Genomic DNA, 26188 nt, shown 5'->3' with positions numbered 1-26188 from the left:
GGATTTATATTTATATTTAGCATGTAGCTGTAACAATTACATTTAACTAGCTAAATGTTGTAAAAAGTGACATCAGAAAATCCACACTACATTTTTAAACAGTGTTTGAAGCTAAATGTGACAAAATTTAGGCATGAATTTTTAAATGTGACAAAATTTAGGCATGAATTTTTAAATGTGACAAAATTTAGGCATGAATTTTGAGCACAAGCTCGTTTACAAACGGCGCCCCATAGGAGCCAGCTTCTGTTACAACACGGTTCTGGCGTTGCGAGCCAGCTTGACAGGAGTGGCAAGGCAAACCGCAGCTTCTGGTGACACAAGAGATTTCCCTATTACATGAGGTTTACATTATTTGGTTTGACCAAAAGGCTTACAAGTTTATCATTTCTCAACATCACATCTTAGTCTAAAACTTTGGCGTAAAAGGTGATATGCATTGATTTAAGGCATGTTAGACCTTTCTCCACTCCGAGAAGTAGCTCTGTAGTGGCTGCTAGATGTTTAATCTTGCTCTCTTGTATGGCTTGTCTTTCATTTTTGTTTGGTTTTAAATAAACTGTTTATGATTTCAGTCAATTGCTCGCATCTCAATTCTAATCCATCATGTTCATGTCAAGGGAATCAAGACTGTATGGGTAAATGTGCCAAAGCGTGTTATGTTCAAGCTGTAAATATTGGCTTCTAATAAATTATTTCAGAGTAGTAATGACTTCTGACTGCATCTGCAGACACTTGATCAACTGTTTGGATTATGAATCTCAACATTTAGTTTATTCCAACTTTGTTCACAAGCAAGTGAATTGACAGCTGCTGCTGTAAAATTTTAAGTCGTTCTCTTGAGTCTGTTGGTTTCTAAATTAGCGACTTGTCAAAATATTTCAAATGGATAAACATCTATTGGTTTATGGGGTGGCTGTACTGTTGCTGACTTTGCTGTTGATACACACAGTGTTTGACTTGCGCACATATTTTAAAATTCATAACCAAAGTTTTCAGTTCAAACATGCAAACCTATTTATGTTTTCCACGTTGGCAGTGTTCTTCCTTCAAGGCATCTTTCAGGCCTCAGATGTTGAAGAGTCAACTCTTTAGTGGTCAGCTTTCTGTCATCTTTAATTGTGCAGCCTGTGATGATGGATACTGCACATAGCCTCGGCTGAACTGGGCTGCAATGCAGTGAGAGTGGGGTTTCCCTAAAGCATCTTAAATCCTAAACCTTATTTATTCAGGAAAAGCGCCTGAGAAAACACTTTCCCTATTTACTGTACAACACATCCACTGAGGGAGGGAATGTTTTTGCCCATGTCTGTGTTAGCCAGCTGGCCTAAAAAAAACACAAAAATGGCTATAATTCAGCCAACTTTACAGATGTTGACCTAAAATTTGGTGTGATGGTGGCTAAGATCAATCCCCAACATATATTCTGAGCACTAATAGGTAGCACAAGATCGCCGTTCAAATTGTTCCATTAACTATCTGGAGTGAACTTTGTTTGTTTGCAAAGTATTTATGAACAGCTGGTCAGATTTTATTGAAACTTCCAAAAACCAATGATTGGATGCACATCTGCAACTCATTAACTTTTGGAGCCAACACAATTCAAGATGGCCACCATAGCCAAAACACAACAATGGCTATAATTCAACCCCTTTTACAAATATTGAGCTAAAATTTGATGTGGTAGTAGTTGAGCTTTGTCACCAACACAAACTTTGAGTGCAACAAATTGTGCCATGGCTTTGCTCAACACTTTTAGCAAGATATCCCATGAACCACTGGAAGGATATTAATGAAACATTCAGAAAGTAATTTTTGGCTGTACACCTACAACTGATCAAACCAATTCAAGATGGCCACCACCGCCAATTGACATTAGCCTACTCAAATATGGCTATGACTCAGTCAGTTTTACAGCTATTAAGCTTAAAGTTGATGTGATTGACGCTGAGCAATGTTAACAACACATATTCTGAGTGGGACATCTTGCAGTGTCACATGAGGTTGCACATCACATTATTTCCAAGGTTTGACCAAATTGGCTACAACTGTCACTTCTTAAAACCTTCAATGAATGCTTGACCTTTAATTGAATCCTTTGCTTTCCAGATATTACCTGCCTGTTTCTTGAGCTGTTTGGTGCAATATAATCAGTACCAACTCATCCTGAAACAAACTTTTATTATACAATGCAGGCTAATTTTGAGGGAGAATTCAAAGTTTTTAGTCTTAAACATTCTTTTTTTTTTTTTTTTTTTTTTTTTTTTTTTTTTTTTTAATGGCCTCCCTTCTCCCCTTACAGCCATCCTCTCCACACCATTATTGAAAACTATTTATTCTAGTGATTATCAAGTGGAGTGTTTATTATATATATATATAAATATATATTATTTTTTTTTTCATTATAATATAGAAAGAAAAAGAAGAGAGAGAAAGAAAGACTACAAAAGTCTTAAACATTCTTAAGTAATAATATTAATCTCATCCCTACAGCGGACCTTAATCAAAAGCATAAACCCGACAGGAAACATAGCATCCAAACACAAAGATTCGGTTAAAGTTAATTAGTTTTACCAGTGTTATCCCCACATCTGAACTTCATCAGTCAGTTTAACCTTAACTTCCTCCTCATAAATACAACATGATACAATAATCCCCTGCGTTATTAAAAGCAAAAATTGGCCCTACAGCCCAAAGCTTTGCCTGTGGAAGATGAAAGAAAGCAAGTCCTCACAAACAAGATGATTCATACATTTACCAGAATGCATTTTTCTGAATGTGAGGTAATCCGACCTTGTGCTGCACTGACGTACTAGCAGAAAACTCCATGTGCATTAACACTGGTTCAAACAGTCTTTTTTTATTTTGGTTCATATTCAATGTGACACTTCAAGAAAAACCATGGGAGACTCAACTAAAAGCCTAAACTGTCAGGCATGCAGGCATTAGGCAGGTGGTGAGACCCACTGCATGGCCCTCAGCGCAAACAGGGCCTAATGGTGATAGGTGCAGAAGGGTTCCAGCTATAAAAGCAAAGAAGAAAGATGACATGTGACATCACTCAGCCAAAGAAAAAACAAATTCTGCTTCACACAACAAAGTCCTCCTGGGGTAATTTATCCCCGATGGATAGAAAAAGATGTGGGAACAGCGTGCTGTGTGGAGGAGCTTGCAGCGGTGTGAAATAACTCAAACAGTTATGATTTAAAGTTGAATGTTGATGGATTGAAGCAAACTATCATCCGCGAAAGATTGACCTTATACTAAGTATACAACACAGGTCCTTAAATCTACTCTCAGGAGACGAATTAGCATACTTTTAAGTTGAAATGATGTCCGTTAAATTATGGGAGCACGATCAGATTTTGTGTAATGAACGTGTTTTTACTCCTCTGGTCTCGATGAAAACAGTTACTCTATTTATCAGCAAAGGCAAGTTCAAGATGTTTTCATCCTAGGACTGCCCAAAAACTGAAAACACATTTTCTCACTAGTTCTGCAGTGTTATATGAAACTGAAGCATTTACTGTAACTATTGAAATTTACTAAAAATGTCTTACACCTACAAGTTTACGTTTCAACAGCTTTCATGAGATAACTGCCCAGATGGTGGGTACTTACTAGAAAGAGTTAGACTAGTATAAAGAACTAAGTTTGTATAAATAAATAGTTTTTCTTGCATTTAAAATTCTCACACCTTTCTCTAACAAAGCTTTTTTAAAAAAAAACAAAAAAAAAAAACAGCCAGGAATGAGATTTATTTTTGTACAGTTTGCATTTTAATAAAATCTGACAGTTTTGGAGCTAATACTTGAGCATCTCTCGTATAAATACCTCTTACATCCATTATACTTACTGGAGATAAGCTACTAGTTTGAAATGGTCAAGTTTTGTTGAATGGGACTCAACCGGGGCCAGAAATCATTTAGAAAAAGGGCCACACTGTGCTCTATATGGGGCTTAAGGAGCAATACATCTTTGGTTTTGCATCTGAGGGGTACTGGCTTGTTTTCATTCTACATACTACAACATGCACAACATGTCAAAAATGAATCATCATATATCAAGTCCTGTGCAATATCAACATTGCAAAGGACTTCAATAAATCATAGGCCAGTTAAATTTCAAGTACCATGCATTCAGGTTCTGCTGCTACTAATTTATTTGGTCAGTCCAAGCGATTCTTACTGGCCTCGATGCCCACTCCTGGTTTAGATAATGTTGATAACAGAAGATAAAGTGAGAAGTAAGGAAAGTGTGAGTTTTCTGCAATTGATATTGTCAGTGTAGTATGAAACAATAATATCACACATTGCAAGTTATTCTAATATTTTGCAGCCCTATTATGGAGTTATCTTATCAAATTTAAAAAGAAAAATGCTTTTACTACATAAACTGTTGTATTATCATGTACTTAAACTTTAATCCTCATAACTTGGATTTATCAACAGGATGTTCAGATTTGAGTTGTCTCTAGACATGAACCGTTTGCATTTTACAGTCCTATGCTCTTACACCTGTCAAGTGTACTAAACATATTTACCAGGTGCAAAATTACCTCAGTAGTGTTCTGATTCTTGCAAGTCTCTTCTTTTCCTGATTTCTGCAGAGCTTATATGAGTGTGAAAGAACTAAAGGAGGAATTAAACCTGAGCGGCAGCGACACACTCAATGTTTTTTTTGCAAGCAACTCGGTGCGTGAAAAGCTGGCAGGAGCTGCCACCTGGCCGTGGGCAAAGGAGGCTTGTACACACCAAGGTTAGTTACACTAGTTAAACAAGCTGCAGAAGTGTAACAGATTTGATACACAGCTTTGTTTCTTGCTGCTGTCTTAATTTCCTCAGTTTTCCATAGACTTAATACCAGAGGAATTAAGCAAATCCGTCCAGAATAGATGTTTTTTTTTTTACAGAAATGTATTTATTTTCTAAAATAGATTTTTTGATTTGTATTTTTATTTTTTTTTGTTTTTGTCAAATCGTGCTGATGAACTGGACAAACTGGACATATAAACATAAAATCCAATTTTCATACTAATCAGCCTCCTAGGAACATGATGTGTGAATATGTGGCTACAAACATTTTATTGATTTTATTGCATAAAGCATCGTGGTTGTACTTGTTTTATTTATTTTTTAACATAATTTTACAAGACAAAAAGGGTTTATCATATAATTTTGCAGATCATTTTCAGTACTGTTACTAGTTATTATTCAATTTTACAATTAAAAGAGTCAATTGGGTATCCACTACATTCATTCTTTGTGACATTTCAGTTTTTCTGTTTTCTGTTTCCTGTTTTGACAAGTTACTAAATGATAAGGGGAAGTTTTCCTTAATATATGCAATAGACAGAAAATTTAAAACTTTATAGGTGCTCTTTTTTCACTACATTTTCGTTGATCAGTTTACTGGTTTTTTTTTTTTTTTTTTTGGAATTAAAAAGTGCCTCTGCCTTGATAATAAATCAGATAACTCATTCCTGTCTAGGTGGGATGGTCCTCAATCCATCCTACTTTGGTACCACAGGCCACCAAAACACAATGATTCATGAGATGGGACACATATTTGGACTGTACCACGTTTTCAAGGGAGTGAGTGAGCGGGACTCCTGCGACGACCCCTGTCAGGTAGGACAGGTCAAAGCTGCTGCCTGTGAAAATAACTAGTATGCAGCTTTTTTAATTCATTGCAGATCTTTTATAAAGCTGTGTTTATTAATGTAAGTTTAGGGTCCCTGCTGTCTTTTGCTGGTGCCAACAAACATTTGTCTGACATTTGTCAAATTTGTAGGAGACCACCCCGTCTATGGAGACAGGAGATCTGTGTGCCGACACAGCGCCGACGACCAAATCCAAAGCCTGCCATGACCCTGGAGCTGTTAATGATACGTGTGGATTCACCACCTTCCAGAACACGCCTTACAGCAATTATATGAGTTACACAGGTACATCAGCATTCTTGTTTCACCCTGTTGTTGGATAGAATAAATGGCTCATATCCAACCTGTTAGCAATGTATTGCAGAATGCATCCTGTATATTATCTGGATGGTGATAATAGAGAACATGAAATAGATACATTCTGTGAGTTCCTTTTCTTTTTTTTTATTTCACCACGTCAGATGACAACTGCACCAACCACTTCACTCCGAACCAAGTAGCCAGGATGCACTGTTATCTTGACATGGTCTACCAGAAGTGGCTTATGGACCACCGACCTGCCCCCATCCCACTTGCTCCCATAGTAACTGACCAAAGAGCCAATTCTGTCTCATTATATTGGCTCCCGCCAATGAGAGGGCCACTCATTCAAAGGTATGGATACATGATAAAATCAATCTGTGGCTTTAAAAACTACATCTGATTGAGTTCTGTTCGTTGTTTTATTTGTCTTAGAGGATGGTTAAAGGTTAGCTCCAACAGTTAATATTAACATTTTAAGCAAAGATCTTGCTCTATCTTGTTAGTAACCAGAGTATGTGTTGGTGATGATTCTCAGCTACTACCACATTGATTATGTCAGTATCATTTCATAACTGTCAGCTTCATCTCAGCCTCCTCTGTAACGTTGTTCTGATTTGTCCAGCTTTGGTTTTGGAACATGCATGTCGTATGACCTAATCAGGAGCTCTGTTTCCTGCTGTCCCAGCTCCTCGTTTCATGGGTCTAGCATCAGCTGTGAAGACTGCGAGAAAGATGGCGTCTTCCACCAGTACGCCTATCAGGCATCCTCGCCCCGTATCTGTGACACGTCAGGCTACTGGACACCTGAAGAGGCAGTCGGTCAGTCTAAAAGCACTTTGAGTCGCCTTGTGCTGAAAAGTGCTATATAAATAAATGTACCTACCTACCTACCTACCTACCTACCTACCTACCTACCTACCTACCTACCTACCTACCTACCTACCTACCTACCTACCTACCTACCTAAAAGCACAGTTTACTTGCTTTTGCAAATGTATTTCTGAAAAAGAAGGGTTTATATCTTTATGCCCCCCCCCCCACACACACACACACACACATACACACACACAAACATTGAAATTAAGATTAAGAAGTTTTATCAGAATCACAAGGAGAAGAAAAAAAGAAACACAATCAAACAAGAAAGACGCAATGTGGAAGGGAGTGGGAAAAAAAAGAAAAAAGAAACAGGAAATATGCAGTTAAAAAAAGACATTTCAAGCACAACGCCACTTTTCTTTTCTCCCATGGAAACTCTACCCAAATATGTGGAAATCCTTTGCTGGAATTTATGCTTTGAAAACAAGAAGCAAAGAGGAACGGGGGATTACGGCCCATAATGATGATAACAAGTCAATTATAGTCTTACTCTAAACAAAGGTATGCACATAAGAGAAGACATCCAGTCTGTTGGCTTTCCTCGCTCCTTTTCCACTATGTCCCAGTTGTAAAAAATATTGTCTCTACAGCTGCCTGTTGAGATTGTTAATATAACCTTCAGCTGAACAAACAGAAGGAAGAGTACAAATTCAGTTCTTCAAACTGTTGCTTGTTAAATATCGTCTGATTTGAGTCAGGCTTAGACTCTTTAATTTAAAACCTGCGCTGCTGATGTGAGGCATGGCAGTGCTTTATGTGGTGAGGGAACATTTACGGAGGTTTTCTGTTCAATGTAAGAAGGTTGTAACGAAACTGTTGATGGGGGCTTTCTGCCGTTAAATGAGCTGTAGAGCAAAACCAACCAGTTATAAACAGTACTCTCCTTGAATAAACTTTTCAAATATTGCAAATTGCCCGAATCACTCCATCAGTGGTAACTTGTTTTTTCTGCAGCTGTCCCACTGAGAGACCCGGGAAACGGCAAGTAATACCAGTTTTAGATTTCACAGTTTAGTTTTTATGCGATTCATTGCAAACAACAACAAAACTTTAAATTTAGATCTATTTAGTAATATAAGAAGTGTTTCAGCATTCTTGTGGCTTGATATTTATTGTTGACTTGGATTCTTTTATCTTTCCTAAATAAACCTTTCAGCCATCATTGTTCGCAATTCCTGATTTTTGAATTTAATCCAGTGCACATATTGATATTTTGAAGTGGAAAAATGGACAAGTTCTGCATGCAGTGAAACAATGTTAGTCCTCATCAATAATGAAAATGCAGCTATCCAGAAAAGGCTGCATTCAGTATCAGAACATGTGTTATGGCCAGGCAGACCATAATCCCACATCTTTGCTGGAAGATATAGATAATGTTTAGAAGAATGGGAAAAGTGTAACACCTAAAAAGCTTCATTACTTGTTATCCTCGATGCCCAAATTTTTCTAATTTCAAGTGTATTGAGATATAATGGAAGCATTACAAAGTGGCCTCTATGATGGTATGGGGGTGCATTAGTGCCTATGGCATGGGAAGCTTACACATCTAGAAAGGCACCATCAGTGCAGAAAGGTATATGCAGGTTTTAAAACAACATGCTCTCATCCAGATTATGTCTTTTTCAGGGAAAGCCTTGCATATTTCATCAAGACAATGCTTAACAGCATACTACATCCATTACAGCAGCATGGCTTCATAGTAGAAGAGTCAAGATGGCTTTCTAATGTTTGCTATGACTTAATTATTTGTTGTTTGTTTGTTGCAGATGGCAGACAGTCCTTCAGACTTCCCCAGTAGCTTCTGTATAGCTGCGTCTTGACTATGCTGCTCTGAACCTTCTTTTCCCTCCAGAACTTTATTACCCTGAACCTTCAACATTTCTTTCAGCACTTGTCTGTTGTGTTTCCACTAAGGTCTGAGGTTCAGGGTGAATTAGGCCCTTTGGGTCGCTGACGTGTGTTGGCTCTCTTCAGTGCTGAAGTTTTACAGCTGGTCAGACAGCAGCATAAAGCCCAAGAGCAGCATATTAATACAGAAAGGATCTTTTCTTGTATCTGGATATTTTTCCCCTCTAGATCATTATGCTGTGAAACAGATTCATATCAGTTATTTCCACAGTCCTTCATTACTCTGCAAATTGAAACTTAACCTGAAAAATTTAATTATGTGTGAAAATGGTTCATTTTTCTGACTACATAAGTCACTATAATTCCGCTTTTAGTGCTACAGAACGGAAAAGCCATCAAAGTTCCTTGTACGTAAACATATTTGCACGTGTCTTTATTTTTTATTTTTTTACCCCAGGGTTGCCTGATGTGGAGCAGCCGTGTGAAGCCAGTCTGCAGGCCTGGAGTCCCGAGCTCATCCTTTACGACACCAACGTGACGTCACCGTGTCCCGACTTGGAGGGCTGCACCCTCACACTGAGATTCCTGCACCCTGTCATTCCTCACACACTTACACTCTGGGTAACCTACATCTCCTCAAGTGAGTGTCAGTCCGTAAAAAAATTTCTTTATCAGTTTCAGCAGCATGCAAGCTCTGTCTGGTATGCCCGATAAAGTTAGATACTGTCTGTCGCTGAAATAATGATAATAATAAATTGCTGATAGACTGAAACCATGTGTGGTGGTAAATTCTCTGAACCATAGAATTGTTCGACTGGCCAAACACCATACATAAACGGGTACTTTGAAATTCTCCTACAGAGATCAGAGACTTCTTTCCCTTTTTTCTTGTCTAATCCCCCTGTTTTTTATAACTCACTGCATTGATTTTTAGACAAGACATATTGAAACATAAACATGATGTACTTCAACAGTTGTGTTGCATTTTTACTTTCTTTATTTGAGTTAAACCCAAATACAAAGCAAAGATTCAGTTAAAGTATGCAGTATGGGCACAGAAGGTCTTAGATCTTTTTCTTTTACCCTGTCCCAGACAACCCTGCTTTAACCAACATCGAGCTGATTACAGAGGCGGGGGAAAGCATTAACCTTGGACCACAGCATGTTTTCTGTGACATGCCCCTCACCGTGCACCTTGACTCCCTCAATGTGGTGGTAGCTGCCATCAAACTCTGCACCTTCGATGAGAAAATGGAAGTCGACGCGGCTATGTTGTCTTCAGGACCCGGCAGCCCTCTTTGTGCCAGCTGCCAACCTCTGCAGTACCGGGTTCAGCGTCAGCCACCTTTCATCAGTAAACCCTCCTCACCTGTGACCCAGCAAACATTCACAGACAGGTAAAACCAAATACTGGCATGTTGTTGTAGAGGCTAAACTTTTTATATTCAATACAACTGTATCATTAAGTTTTAAGCTCTACAACATTTACATTGTTGTTTTGCTGTGAAAGTGAATTTAACTTTTAGAACAAACTGACATCTGCTCTTAATTTATTTGAGCAACAGTGGAATTAATGCTCTTTTTGAAATGCTGAAGAGGGCAGAAGTCTTTGTCCAGGCTGGCCAAACGCCTGGCTAGCCAAACGAAGGCACGTTTTTTTTTTTAAATTGTCTTTCAGGCTTATGAACAAGTCTTTCTCAGAGAACGACATGCCAGTGTCAGACAGCGTGTTGATTTTCATCAGCTTTATTACAAAAAGAAGTGTCAAGCAGAAAAGCCTAGGAATGGGACAAGTCCAAGCAGCAAAACATGTCTAACCTTAGATTGTCATGAAGTGCCTTGTTGAACAAAGCTTCTCAGTGAGACATGGAAGGCTGGATCATTTAGAGGACAACATGACTCAAGGTCAAATAATGAACAGACATGTAATATACATAACAATTCTGTTGCCTCCTGATGAGGACATCTCAGAAGACTTATCGGTAAATCTTATTTTTCAATGACAGCCACATTAGCGAATGTTAAACCTTTACACTTTTGGCAAACATTTTGTTCAGTTTGTCCCTGTTTTCTTGACTGACCAACATCTGTGTTACTGTTTGAATGTATGCGTGCTGCAGATAGATAGGCAGTGTATATGCTGATGTTGCAAAGACTGTTAAAGTATCAGTCCATCGTTAGTTGAGTAAACTTTTGGACTGGCTAGATGAGCTGATCAGGCATAAATATTAGGATATCACTGCTGGAAGTGTTACAGCTAGTATTTTTGCCCTTCAGAACCCCCCTAAAACAACAAAAGATCTTAATAGCAGCGCATTGCAAAACTGATGGTAATGTGAAGAGTAATAAAATAGTGTTTGCACAAACTTCAACAAAATTTTAGAGATTGGAGTTGTTTTAAGATGGCAATAGTCCACTTTGTTCTTGGCCCCACTCAGAATAACCGTTAGCTCGTCAATCTGGTCAGAATTAAACCGTGTCTTTAACTGAGGTTGTTTAATCTACATCAGGTAAGATCTTACTTGCTCATAAGCTTTGCACTGATCTCCTCTTCAAAAGGTCATCACTTTAATGAAAAAAGATAAGGCCACAGGTAGGCAAAGCAGAGTTCAGAACGTACAGTGTGTGTGCTTGTTTGTATATGTGTGTTTATGTGTAACTGTGTGAGACATCAGCAGTCATGTCTCAGAAAAGTGTTAGGCTCGGGTTCTTTTGGAAAGGCTCAGAACAACAAATGTTTTCCAGCACGGGGATGCCGAGTGTAGCTGATCCAAATCTGTTTCAACAACCATTCACTTAATCAAAAGCTTGCTGGAGTTTTGAGGCTGAGCTTAATCAGTTTATATCCTGTCTCATGTTGCAGGGTGTCCAAATGATTACTGGAATTCAAATATAAAGCCACAAGCCTATTTGTTTTTCCTTTTTCTCAGCAAATAGCCCTCTTAAATATCTGACATGTCTCTCCTCTAATACTTTTTTTTATACTCCAAAATCTGATAAGTACTTTCCAGAATATGACAGCTGCTTCACATGATTGCAGATCAAAAATGGGGCTGATTTCAAATGTAGTGCGGTTCGGAATTTCTGAGAAGCTCTCACTGTTTTCAAGAGCAGAGTGGATGCGAAGTGGACCTCACTTCAGAAACAGTTTATTTTTCAGAGAACACGTCTCCCGTGTTACACAAGCTGTATCTAAGTGCAAAAAGATGTAAGAAGCGGTGGGAATTCAGTTATGTGGGACTGAGGGAGGGCAGCGAGGGGCTGAGGGGAGGAGAGTGAGAACAGTGAATTCGAAAAGAGGTAGAGAGGATGAGTAAAGGAGGAAAATAAATGCGAGGAGAAGAACAACGGCTATTAGATGAGATTGTAAAAGTTTTAACACAGTAGAAGTTTAAGAAAGAAGAAGAAATCAAACAATGATGATACTGTTAGGTGAAGAAAACAAGTTATGTCTAGATAAAAATAAAAGACGTTCAGTCTAACTGTATGTATTGAGTAAACACAATGACATAAACTGGATGCATCAACACTGATTTAAAATGGTGTTCAGACAAAATAATGATAGTTAGCATCAATAAATAAATGGAAATAGAAAAAAGTCATCTTATGATGTGAAGGGACAGAGTTGTATATCTGTTTTGGTCAAACCTTGTAAATTACATTAAGCTCACTCTCACACAATGTTGCAAGATCTTACAAGATGTGATAGGCTGGAAGTATGTGTCTCAGCTCCTACCACACCAGGTTTTAGCTCAATATCTGTAAAATTGACTGAGTTACATCTATTTATGTGTTGATTAATGTTAATTAGCTGTGATGGCCAACTTGATTTGGCCAAAATGGTCATCTAACAGAGATGTAGAGTTGATGCCAATGGTTAATGCTGAAGTTTTAGGCAAAACTATTGAACAGTGCGTAGCGCTTGGAGTATTTGTTGGGGATTATGCTAAGCTACTACCTCACCAAATATCTGTAAATTTGTCTGAGATATAGGCATTTTTGTGTTTGCTAGGCTTGGGTAGTTGTGGCAGCCATCTTGAATTGAGTTTACTCCAAAAGTAAATCAGTTGTAGATGTACAGCATGTCATTACTTTCTGAGAGTTTAACTAAAATCTGTTCAGTGGTTTGTGAGATATTTTGCTAATTGAGACTAATGATTGTCAACATGAGTAATGCTATTCACCTATTCAACCGAGTTTTGGGTTTGCTACTCCTCCAGCCTCTTTAGAAAAACAGTGGGTTAAAAAATATTAAAAAACTAAATCAAAACATGCCTCCCAATTGGGAATATTTTGGTAGCAATTGATCTTACATTTTAAATGAAATTTGCCAACCGTTTTTCCTTTTAACAACAATGGGATTTTGAAAATGATGAAAGTACCCAGGCCTCTTAGGAGCTCATATAGCCCAGAGATACTTCACAGTAGACACATCATTCAGAGTTTAAATGGGTCAAGGAAAGTTAAATTTTATGCAAATGAACTGTTGTTTTGGTGACTTTTACAGTTTTAAGATAGCTGCAGAGTAAGTTTTTTGAGTTTTGAAGATTTTACCACAAAGTGTCCAGTTGTGAGTGTAATGCTGTCAAAACATTAACATTTTTTTGCAAACTAATTCTTCTTATTCACACAGACTTTACACTTTTGGTTTCTACATCAAAATGTCAGCATGTTGGTCTCTCTTCATTCAGAGTGTCTATCACCGCTATAGGACTTATGGTTTTCTCTCAAATCTTAGAGTTAACAGTTACCACACCCGAACTCTGACTTCCATTATGCCTGAGCTCTGGTTTTTATTATAAAACATGGAAGTGAAGGGCCTATTTAGCCTTCCTACATAGAGCTCTAAATATAAATCAAAACCTACACATATGGCTGCCACAAGTTTCTGCCACTTTTTGTTCAAGTTTTTTTATTTATTTACTTAAAATTTCTACACAGCAACAATTTGTTTGAGGCTCAAGGTTTCTAGTTCTTGTTTCTATCTGCCTGTCTAATGAAGAGTGCTGATGATCATTTATCACCATGTAACAAGAGGCCTCTGAAAACAGACAGATGTGGCAGGAGGGAGAAGGGTGTTGCTAAACATGGAGACATTACAGAAAACTGTAAAGTAGGAAGATTTTCTTATTCTTTGTTTCCTCTTTTGGATTTATAATTAATGAAGAGAACTTTTGGAGTGTGGAGAACTCGAACCCGCGTGGCAGTGACGCAAAACAGCCTAGATATTATTTCATAAAGTACTAAATGGTAAACAAGCCTATAAAAATTATATCAACAGTGAGATATCTCACAAATTCTGATTTTTATGTGCTAAAAACCATACATATATATATATATATATATATATAACAACTGTCTCTCATTTATGTTCTTATCTTCCTCAGCTCTGTTATCCAGGGAGTCCAGTACCAGTACACAGTCCAGGTGGAAGCAGATGGTCTCCTAAGCTATCCCTCACCACCTCTTATCTACACACATGGAGAGTCCTACTGTGGGGATGGTCTCGTACAGGGGTCCGTTCACTTTGTTTATTGTAACTACAGTGAAAAGCAATGAAGGAATTGATGATGATGATTCTTCTCTGCAGGACGGAAGAGTGTGACGACAGCAATTTGTTGGACAGTGATGGCTGCTCCAAGAAATGCCTTAAGGAGGCGGGCTTCAGCTGCAGTGGTACGTACCAGTCACTCCACTGCTGAAAGAACCTCACGTCACACTGCTTCGTTTCTTTCAAAAAATGCCACAACAGGTTTAGAAAGGCCCACATAAAAACCACCATCCCTGCTTCTGTCCTGCATGTAAGACACAAGTCCCAAAAAACTTTCAGCATGAAAAGACAGTCAGTAAGCGGCCCAGAAATCTCTCATTTGTGTATGCAGCAGCATTTGGTAAAAACTATCATGCCAATCAAAGGGAATTTACAAGACACGAAAGCTTCTGGTTTGAGTGGATTCCGCAGACCATTAATGCTACATCACAGCAATGTAAGAGAAAACAGATGAGCCGAGGGGCATAAAAGAAAAAAGAAAAAATTTGGATTTGTTAAGTTACCAGACTTTTTAAAGCATTTTGACATTTAGCTGGCTCCGAAACACCAGAAAAAACAATTTTAATCAGTAAACTACACAACTCTCTCTTCACGCATATATCTCACTCATGTTTCTTCATTAATTTTAGCCTTAAGCAATCCTTATGTACTTGTGACTGCTGATAAATGAAGCTGGTAGATTTTTATTGCAGACCATGCTGTAGTTTGGATTGGACATTTGCCAAAGTGTGTTTTGAAAATTGTTTTTCCAATTTATTTCATAACCTTTATCTAATGTAAACAAGGCCTTTCCCCCATCCACACATGCAACCACTGGCGAGCTGTTTTTCCTAGAGATCATAACTAATGGAATCAAAGATTTAGCGTTCATTCCTTGAAGGAATGCATATTGCCCACCTTTCATGCCAGAGTTTTGGGCTAAACTCATCCTATCATTTTAAAGATTTTGCACAGTCTGTTACTACTCAATTGTAGTAATCATGTTGACTGCAAACATTAATCAGTTGTAGATGTACATTCAATAATTACTTTCTGTAGATTTTCTTTTTAAATTTGTCTACTGATTTTGTTAACAGACAGTCAAGCACAACCACAAACACACACACACAAAAAAATAATATTTATATGCTTTAAACTTCAAAAAGGTTTAAAGTAGGTTAACTGTCTAAATATTGTTTTTTAATGGATGAATTATTTCTAAAATATTTATGGCCAATCAAAAACCTTACGAAGCAGTGTGTTTGTGGCAGATTAAGTCATCCAGGTTTGTGTTTAAGACTGAATCACAACGGATAGATTCCCGTTTGCGATGACGCTCCACTTTTTTGAAATTCAAGGCCGTCTCTGTAAACCCTGGGTCAGGTGGTCAGAAGGATATAAAAAGTACCAAAAAACATGCAGCATAACAAGACAAAAAACAAACAGAGATGCCACAGAAAGTGCCCCTGTCACTTGTGAGGCCACCACTGAACAACAATGCTTTGTGTCTCACCCTATTTGAAGCATGCAAACAAGCCACAACAGGAACAACACAACACGCAAGGGAGTTTACCCAAAATGCTTCTCTGTAAACTGAAAACTGCCTCTGTTTATTCTCTATATATGGTAATAATAAAAAAGACTTTTCCATGATATTCCCTCGTGCAGACAAACACATTAGAGTCAACATTATGATCACCGGCACGGCAAAGTTAAAAGGTTTTATCTCCTGGCATTCGGCGGCCTTTACAGCAGCTGTCCTGTTTATCTCCTGCTCACCGAGAGGCTTTGTTCTAGATTCGTTCAGACATTATTGTGAACCGAAAAGGTAATAATCTCTGTGCTTGTGGTAGGTTTCTCAATACCCTTTAAAACTCTGTGTTATGGAATGTTCACTCAAACGCTCTTCTTTTGCCAGAAGCTTTATCTCATAAATACTCCCGAATATTGCAAAGAATCTGTGACAGTTCACCGGAGATCAAACAGCGTGTTGCTTTCTTTTCGGGCCATGCGTTGTTTCCACTGGCAGCAGGAGGGTAGTTATTCATGTTTGCTGTAAAGGCTTGTGTTACGAGAGCTTGTTACAGGGCTAGAATTTCCATCACCCACTCAATTTATTTGTCAAGAGGGGGGAAACAAGCTGAGGGGATAGCCTCCTCCCTCCCCCCTTGTCTCTCACTAGGGCTCGCCATGCCGTGACTGAAACTATTACATCTTTCGTTTTACAATAAAAACATCATGACTAGGAAGGAAAACAATTTGGCAAGGACAGATTTAGACAAATTGCAACTCTTAAAAACAATTATTCAGTTTTGCTTCTTAGTCATAGACCGAATATTTGTTTGGGTTTTGTAGCCACATTTTCTTGACCCTGTTAAATTCCACTAAGCTGCTCTGTTTTGTTTTCGTTCCTGAGTCTGCCAGAGTTCTGCAGTAACCACAACAAATGCTTCCATCTATTGCGGACCATATCCCTTTTTAGGGTTGATAAGTATTGATGTAGTATATCTCTCAAGTTAGTTGAAGTTTTTACAGATTAAATGTGCTGGTGTCCTCCCACAGTCCGGAAGCCTGAATGTTAGGTTAATTGGCTACTCTAAATTGTTGTTAGGTGTGAGTTCAAGCGTGAATGGTTGTTTTTGTCCATTTGTGGCCCTGTGATGGACTAGTGACCTATCCAAGGTGTGACCCACTTTTCACTAAGAAGTAGGAACCAATTTTCCATGCCTCTAAGGAAAAATCAGGAAAGAAAATAGATAAATCGATTTCCTGAATTACTCTCTGAGACATGGTTTTATTGGCTAATGTGTGATACGTGCTGAATTGACTGTCCATGAAAATTTAGCAACTTTGATGTCTGAAGTGTGGGATGTTTGGTCACCTTTTACCAAAATGTAGCAGTTTGGTTCTTATTTTTTTCTTTCCTATTTTTTCTCATATTTTGTTGAAAATTTAATCATTGCTCATAAATATACCATGCTACAAGAGGTATACTCTATCCATAAAATACTTTGGGGCCTGCTGGTCTTAGAGCACTTCACCTCATTTCTTGGGAAAACATAAAATAATCACAATGTGATTTTTTCATTTTTAGAATATATCGTTCTGCCAGCCTTGTCCCACAAATCTAAACTGTTCTGCAAATCTAGCACACCCCCAGTGCTAACAATATCCTATATCCAAAGTGTTTAACAGTATGTTATGCAGGAGTCACGAGACACAATTAAAACATTTTTACACTATGTGGTTTCCAAACGCTTTCATCTAAATCAGATTGGGCATCAACAGGAGATTCACAAATAATTCCAATCCCTAAAGCATAATTCCACCAGAGCTTTAGAGATTGATAAATGTTGAGGTCAAGAAGAACTCTAAATATAGTTTGTGAAACAAAAATAAAATAGTCTGTGATTTCGCTTTCTACTAGACTTGGAACAAGAACGGGTCATTGCTTTGACAGTTCCTTGCAATTCATAATGTTGCTGTTGTTACTTGTCGACCTACGGATACCCAGGGTCCACTGAGGCACTTAAGAGATCAAAATAGCCCCTTAAGCCTACTATTAGGTTTCATTTTATTAATATCTTCAAATTAGTGTATTTTTAGATAAATAACTGAAGTCAAAGTCCATGTCTTCCTATAATATGTAGCCTGTTGACAGCACAGAGACTCACATTTGATTGAGTTGACATGGCTGACATTAGAAGTTGCCAAAGAACACACAGAACAGATTTACTTAGATCTGGTTCACTGACGAATAGATTTGGATGACATTCTGACAGTGGGAGAGGAGTGCTCACATTGCCAGATTAAGAAACCAGGTTTCATATTCTTTCATAAATCCTCTTCTTGTTCTTTTTCTTGTCTCCTAAGGTGAACCTAGTCAGTGTTACCTTTATGACGGCGACGGTGTGTGTGAGGAGTTTGAGCGGGGCTCCAGCGTACAAGACTGTGGTTACTTCACACCGTTGGGTTACACAGATCAGTGGGCATCTACTGCCACTGCTTCTCACCAGGACCACAACCTCTGTCCTGCCAGTGCTGCCACAGGGGAGCCAACATTTCCCAAGGTATGACACGTGAAAAATAAATTCTCCAAATCCTGTTTGTTGGAGCAAATCCTTGTTGATGACAGTAGCTTGAATTCGAAATAAAAACACTTTCTACCTACCTTCCAAAAACTAATCTTCATCAACCTTTTGTGCCTTTTCTCCTCTACACATTATGAACCAAACAAATGATCATTTGGATACCACCTGAAAGTTTTTGGTGTTTGGAACGTCACGCTAATTAGGTTTTATTTCAGTGTAATTCTGCCTTGGTCTTGGGTCGTACTGACCTTTTTAAGCATAACATGGCTGCTTTTAATAATAAACATTTCAAACCTTTGTCTAAAGGGTTTGGTATCCATTTTATCTTGTGACCCAACAAGCTGGGTCATGACATCAACTGGGGGCTTGTCCGGGTTAAGTACATTTTGCAATGTCATATAGTTGGTGGATTTTTATTAATCACAGATATCCATTTCTTTAATAGAATTTGATACATAAAAGGTTTGCAATACTCTCATGATGATCTGCAGCACATTTTGTAAAAAAACACAGCTTAACAACAATTGGTGAAGATAAACTTCGGAAATATATTTTGGCAAGTGTTTCTAAGACAAAACAGCAACTTTAAATAACTCAATAAGTTTTTTTTCTTTACAACGTTTTGTATAATTTCTTTTAATGATTTACTCTGTCCAACAGAGAAAATGTATTCAACCCAATCAGTGTTTAATGTTTTATTACCTTAAAATCTGTCAGAATTTTTACTTGGACTCAAATCAACCTCCTCGATATAAGGTCAGCTGCAAATCAAAGGCAGAGTTAAATAAGTTTTTCTTAGCAGAGCAGCTCTTTAAGCCATTTTATTATGGGAGGATCGTTGACTTCAGAGCTGGCAGGGCTTTTTTGTGCATAAAAGATGCAATGAAGACAACAAATCAATGAGTTAATGGGTAAGGTCACCTTGACTTGTCAAAAGCTGTGATACAAGAGGATTCTAGCCCTTCTGAACCCAGGTTAATGTAATTCATTGTAACTGAGACTAAAGAGAATAGTGTTTTTTTCCAACATCTGAATATGTAATTAAACAAATTTTCATCAAGACCACATTTTGGATAGTAAAATTCAGCTACTAAGATCACAATTTAATATTCGGCCACAGATTCACAATAAAAGTAGACCCACACTAATAAAGAAGGTAGAAAAATAAAAATAGAAATTGGGTTGTCTCTGTTAGACAGAAAGACCATGTTCATTTCCAGTCTTTTGACACAATCCTCTCAAATCTTACTGTCTGAATTTGTTATCTGTATTTGAATATTGACTTTTCAAATGAAACGAATGAATCTTTAAGAAATAATCACAAACCGTGTTTTTTTTTTTTCACTTATTCTGTGTTTGTGTAAAGCTTTGTAGTTTTCAGCACCCGGAGGTGAGTGAGTTATTGCCCGCTGATGCCTGGTTCCCTTGCACAGCCCAGTCTGACACAAATAATGGCCTGGAACATTCATATTGGCTAAAGGTATGTGTGTGTGTGTGTGTCTTTGTTATTATGTGCACATACTATTGGTGTTTTCTCCTCCACTGAGTGACTGTGGGTGGCTACTCTCTTTAACAGCTTCCAGCTCTTTCTAATAATTTTAAACGAGTTGAAAGGCCTCCCAATTAGACAGCGGGCCTAAACCTACACACACAACATGAATCAAACACATGAGCTGGTATAATTACACTTTTTCCAGGTCAGTGGTGACCTGCGAGTTCTAATGATCTGTAGATGATTAACAATCCTGACCAGCCTCTCTACCTTTTCTGTAGTTACATTTTTGGGGTTGATTTATTTATTTTTACCTAAAATGAGCACTAAATTATCAAAGTCTTTCAACAACAATCCCTTCCAATATATTAATAGGAAAAGACTGAGCGTTATATAATTAGCTCATTCTTCATAATTAAATACTTAAAATGTTCACATGTTGTAAAAATACTGGCATGTGAAGGAACAATTATAGTCACAAATGCAGTTGCAGACAGGTCTTTTTATTTCTAATCATGTCATAATTCATGATAATAATGCCTTTCTGAAATGCAGAATTATATCTAATGATCATAATATTATTAAAATGACTCACAAACAGGGTTCTCGCAAGCAATCGTTTCTAGTAAATAAAAGGACATTTTTTAAAAAATTATGATATGGTATTTATTTGTTTTGCCTGAGACTCAGTGAGTCACATGATCAGTCACCCTTCTCATTCTCATACCACTGCACAGAGATTCTCTCATTGGAACCTGGATTTCCACTCCAGACTCATGTCTGCTTCTTATATCTTGCATTTCTCTTCTAATATTTAATCTTTCCACAATCAGCCCTGCAGGTTCAGACGAAGTGCAGTCCAGCTGCTGATTTGACTGATGGCTTTACAAACTTTTCTATCATCCTTTTGAACCGCAGAGCTTGCCTCTTTTCTCTCTCACACACTCATTTAAGTTTTTCTCTTGTCTCATCACTTCTAATTCTTTGCTGAATGACGTATCTTTCCGTCCCCTGCTTCTTTTACGAACGCCCCCTTTAGCAGACTCTTGCCCGGAACCTCTCTGGTCATCTGTCTTCTCCCTGAGGGCTCTTTCAGCGTCTGAGAAACCTTTATTATAACACCTGTGGTTGCCAGCTCTCCACGAAGCATCTCCGTTTCTTTTAGATGCGTTCTGTCTCTCAGAGGCATCAGTCTGGTCTTAAATCCCTGGGTCTGAAAAGGATTCTTCAGCCATCCACGCATATCCATCTCTGTTACTATAAAAACCAGCAGTCTTAGTTTACAGTTTTTTGTTCGGAAGGAAGTCCTTTTTTTTTCTACAGAACTCTTAACATTTTGTCCAAGTGTTACTGTATTTTAAGTAGGAAAGGCTCTCAGTCTCTAGGCTTGACAGGTGGCATGAAATCAAGTCAGGCAAATTTTTTTATGACATTTCTGTATCATCTTGCCTGTTCTGTGATCTACAATGTTTTAACATAGCTTTCATTATTTCATTTCTAATGTTTAGATTCAGTGTTTATTCGTTTTCATGTCTAAGCCTCGTCACATTTTATTTAATTATTGATGACTTTCATTTGCTTAGGTGAATAATCATTCAGTACATGTTATTCATTCATTTATTCGTACTTACACTGGAACAGGTGGGGTTTGTTCATTCTGGAGTGGCAGCCTCTGTGATGGTGTACCTGGCCTCAGATGGTTTGCGGTCCGGGGAGCAGTACCGGAGGACAGTCACCATCCTCCTGTCTGATGCTAATGGCAAGAACCATTCACTAGGTACTTGCTTTGATTTGTATGCATTTGGTGTGTTTAGGCTGTTAAGAACTCCATGGAATCACATTCATTTGATCAAAGTGTTTGTGGGAACTCAAAGCGAAAGTGGACACTGAACGTTCATTTGAACCCCCTTCATCTTCACCCAGGCACACATGACCTCTCGTGCCATCGAAACCCGCTGGTGGTGAACGTGACCCACGACCTCTCTCAGCCTTTCTTCCTCACGTCCTCGGTCATCCTCCTCCTCTCCTCCCCCTCTGTGGCGGTGAGAGGGGTGGCCCTGAGGACCTCCTGCCACTTCAGCACCTTCGCCCTGACCGGGTGCGCATCAGAGGGTGGGCTCTCCCACAACTACTTACTTAACACACACACACACACACACACACACACACACACATACACATACAGATAACTGTTTGAAAAGGGATTGTAGACAATATTCTAAAACAACTTGTATAATACTGAGTAAAGATAATTGTTGTTCTCCTTTTGTTGAAGAAAACAGGTCAAAGATAGTAGCTGTTTATTTGCCAAATTGTGCACTTTTGTGGCCTATTTGAAAATGTTTATGCTGGAAATCTAAAAAATATAAAGAAGAGTTCAAGTAAATAGCAAATATTAACCAATATACTGCAGGTAAGTACGTATAATCAGACTTTCCTAAAATCCATAGCTCATTATAGCTGATCTAATTTAAATTAGCAGGGACAGACGTGGTGAATGCATTAGTCCTAGTTGAAGTTTGCCTGTGCTCCTCTCATTGCTCTGCTTGTCTCCCTCCACATCTGCAACAGCTGTTTACGGCAGCCGTGCCAGATAGACAGCTGCAGTCCTCCGCAGATAAAACAGGCCTCTGTCAGGTAGGCTTTACAGAACCAAACGACGGGCTGTTAGAGAGCTGAAACCACAAACAAAAGAACTATCTATACATCAGTGTGTCTCTGTAGGTGTACAGGAGGAGAGGAGGCGTCCCGCTGCTCTGTTCAGTGCCACCACGGTTTCAGTATCACTATCCTCAATGGGAGGGGGACACCACCCCACCAGGTACTTTGTGTCACTCTCTTTAGTTTGCTCCAAATGTCTACGTACTGCCAACGTGGATTACTGTTATCTGTTTTGAAATCCAGTGAGTTTTATGAAAACGTGACTCCATTTTATTAGTTTTCTCATAAAACTGATGTTTTTATTCAATTTGAAGCTACTAATTTAGCCATTTTTGACTTGTGTGCTTACTGTTATTTATTTAACCCCATCCGAAAGTTTACACAATTCACAGAGAGAGTTTACATAAAGCCAGAAGAGCTCAAATATCTCGGACAATAGGATAACACATTGATTTATCTTTCTCACTTTGACTCTTTCCTTCTTGACATCCAGAGAACAATGGAGCTGGAGTGTTTCCACGGTTCGTGGGATCGCGTTGTTAGCTGTGAGCCGGTGGACTGCGGCCTTCCCGACCAGTCTCATGTTTATTACGCCATATTCAGCTGCCCCTGGGGGACCACCTTTGGCAAACAATGTTCTTTCACCTGCGGACCGCCAGCCATATTGCAAGGTAACTCATAAGTTCAACAACAGAATTTTAGTCAGGAATCTTTCTTAAACCACAGTGGATGATGGCACGGTGAGAAATAGACACAACTGCAAAGTGGAGTTTAGTTGTAGCTCTTATTTAGTGCTGAACAGTTTTGTCAAATTTAATGTTTGCTGTTTTGTATTTAGCCAAAGCTGTTTTTTTAATCTTTTTTTTTATATATATATGTATGTTTTTTACATTTGTACTGACACACCTTTATGTTGAAATTAAACTGAAATAGACACACAGAAAATAATTCTTTCTATCAAACTCATCCTTTAGGTTGATTTTCTTTTCATTTTTTTAACTATTATGTACCTTGAAATATTACCTAATCTTCAAAAACTCACACAAACAAGTTAATGTAAATATCCTCAATGATTTAATTTTAGTTTTTAAATCTTGTGTTTGTGGTTGAAAAGCCACAGCACAGCGTTATTTAGTCAACAGAGACTATAGATATATATTCCAATTTGTAAATGCACAAAAAAAAAAATTGTAGCTTGATCGATTCAGAGAAACAGGTTTTAACATTGCCATGCATCACTCAGCAGCAAAAGCATTCTGTGCAGGGTTGCACACCGCAGCAGCTTTACCAGAGTTTGACAATCACAACACATTTTTTTAAACAGGGTATAAAAAATGCAATGCCATACTAAAGATTAATGACATTTTATAGACCAAATAAAAATAGTTAAAGATTTAATGTGTTCTGATTTTCAACAAAACATAATAAGTCTCAGGCTTTATGTAGGGCCATGCAGGCATTAAAAAGTTATTGCTGTGGGCTCCTCATACCCCTAAAAGACAGATCCATAAAAATAAAAAAAACCACTTTGTTATGTTTTACAATCGTCCTAAGTATAAATTGGTTTTAAACATTTTTCACTAAAAGGGAATTATTTGTTGTCTTTTTCTACAATATACCGTCAATCAGTTTCAGGTTGTCACCAATAAACATTTCACTTTTTTTTTAAATGAACTGCAAAACACACAAAAAACTTAAGTCGGGATTTTTCTTGCCTCGTCCTCATCCTAGTCCTTTTTACACACTCAAACTAAAGTTGTCTAATATTTTTAAGAAATACCTTTAACTTAAAAATTTTGTGAATTTAAGGACAAGCAGTACTTGAAGGAATACATTTCGCCTGCCATCATTTGTGCCAGACTTTGAAGCTAAAATCATCGACACCGACTTTAGTTTTGGGCAGACTTTGGAAATGATGTGAAATGATGCTCCATTTCCTGGGATACTGTGAGATCTCACAAGATGTGTCAGCAAATAAAGAACTCTCAGCTACTACTGTACCAATCTGTTTGCTGGTTCATGAGTTATTGTGCTAACAGACAGACAGTTGATTTCAAAGTTGTGCACATTGTTTAGTGCTTGGCGTATGTGTTGAGCATAATGCTAAGCTACTTCCACACCACATTTTAGCTCAGTAGTTATACAACCAGCTGGGTTATAGCTACTTTTGTGTTTCCTAAGGTAAGTAGACTGTGGAGGCCATCTTGAATTGGGTTTGTCTCCAAAAGTTAATGAGTTTCAGATGCCTATCAAATGATTATTTTCTTAAAGTCTCAATAAAATCTGTCCAGTGTCCATGAAATATTTTGCTAACAAACACTAGTGACTCCAAGAGTGAATGGCAACATTTTAAAAACAGATCTTGTGCGATCAGTTAGTGAGTTTGCGTTGGGAATGACTTGTCTACTACCAAATATTAATGAACCTGACTGAGTTACAGCCATTCTTGTATTTGCTAAAGTAGCTTAGCTGTGGTGATCATCTTGAATGTGTGTGGGGGGGGACTCTAAAAGTTATTCAGTTGTGGATTTAACCAAATATTACTTTCTGAGAGTAAAACATTATTGCCCCCCTTTCCTCTTTAGTATACGATAAATATATAAAGACTAAATGTATCTTTGTTCTGTAATGACCACATAGGATTACTGGGGCATTTTAGAGCAAGAAACCAGTATTTATAAAGGACAGTCTTAGTGAAGTCTTTCTTGTCCTGTTCAGCTTCTTCCTCCTTTTGACATCCTGTTTGATTAAAATTTTCCTCTTCTACNCCCCCCCCCCCCCCCCCAACAGGTGATAGTGATAGGTTGGTGTGTTTGGAAGACGGACTGTGGTCTTTCCCAGAAGCCTACTGCAAGATTGAGTGCTCCGAGGGTCCAGACATTCCCAGCGCCAAACTGCTAACAGCACACTGCCTGGATTCAGGGCACCATGTTGGCTCTGTGTGCCGCTACAAATGCAACCCTGGCTTCTATGTCACAGGGAGCCTCAAAAACAAGACACCGAGGTGGGTCAAGTCGGGAACTCGGTAGCTAGTACTTGAACAGCAGTTAAAGAAAATGGGGGTTTGAGTAGCCCACAGTACAGTACTTCTACACACACTTTATGATTGTTGATTCTGATACCCATCTTACTGGTTATACTTACTGAGCATAAATGTCTTTAAATGTCCAAGTGGCTTTTTAATTTCCTTTAACTTCTGTTCAACGTAAATGAACTTAAAAGCAGTGTCTAATTATGCCCGCTTTCATAATTAACAGTTGTTAATTTCCTTAAATTTACGAGATTACCAACACACACTGTTGTAGAAATAGTACTTTTGACTCAGGCACTTAAAACAGCAGTAATACAACACGTCACACAAATAACCAAACCTACAAAGGGCAAAACTTTAAAACCCAATGAGAGCCGTTTTAAGAGCTATTTCTCATCCTGTCAGCTGCGTCCATGTATTCAGGTTCAAAACAAACTCCCATTAAGGTCCAATAAAATATGTACCGTTGGTAACTTGGCCTCGTCATCACTTTGCCAACTGTATTCACTGACTAAGAGCTCATTACTGAACACATTTCCCGTGTAAGTAATGAGATGTGGGTTTCCAAATAGGAGACACCGCCTCTGGGGTGAGTTTATATTCTCCTTTAAATGGAGTCAACACTTTCTGTTCACACGTTTTTGTCTGCTGATGGTGTTTATGTGCAACACATATGCTTTACCTTCCTGAA

General features: G+C 38.2%; 1 protein-coding gene across 1 annotated transcript in view; it reads left to right on the top strand.

Moving 5' to 3' along the window:
- pappa2 (pappalysin 2) overlaps nt 1-26188 on the top strand; it is a 57241-nt gene that overhangs the window by 12650 nt on the left and 18403 nt on the right. The window contains exons 5-21 of the mRNA XM_017420921.2: nt 4610-4758; nt 5491-5630; nt 5794-5947; nt 6124-6316; nt 6651-6784; nt 9150-9332; nt 9786-10089; nt 14080-14208; nt 14283-14368; nt 18096-18292; nt 19680-19793; nt 21447-21582; nt 21729-21903; nt 22377-22442; nt 22530-22626; nt 22960-23137; nt 25257-25470. Of these exons, the coding sequence (XP_017276410.1) occupies nt 4610-4758; nt 5491-5630; nt 5794-5947; nt 6124-6316; nt 6651-6784; nt 9150-9332; nt 9786-10089; nt 14080-14208; nt 14283-14368; nt 18096-18292; nt 19680-19793; nt 21447-21582; nt 21729-21903; nt 22377-22442; nt 22530-22626; nt 22960-23137; nt 25257-25470 (2649 nt within the window). The remainder of the gene's footprint in view (nt 1-4609; nt 4759-5490; nt 5631-5793; nt 5948-6123; nt 6317-6650; nt 6785-9149; nt 9333-9785; nt 10090-14079; nt 14209-14282; nt 14369-18095; nt 18293-19679; nt 19794-21446; nt 21583-21728; nt 21904-22376; nt 22443-22529; nt 22627-22959; nt 23138-25256; nt 25471-26188) is intronic.

The sequence above is a fragment of the Kryptolebias marmoratus genome, linkage group LG20, assembly GCF_001649575.2.
Source record: "Kryptolebias marmoratus isolate JLee-2015 linkage group LG20, ASM164957v2, whole genome shotgun sequence".
NCBI lineage: Eukaryota > Metazoa > Chordata > Actinopteri > Cyprinodontiformes > Rivulidae > Kryptolebias > Kryptolebias marmoratus.
This window is presented reverse-complemented; position numbering and strand designations above follow the sequence as displayed.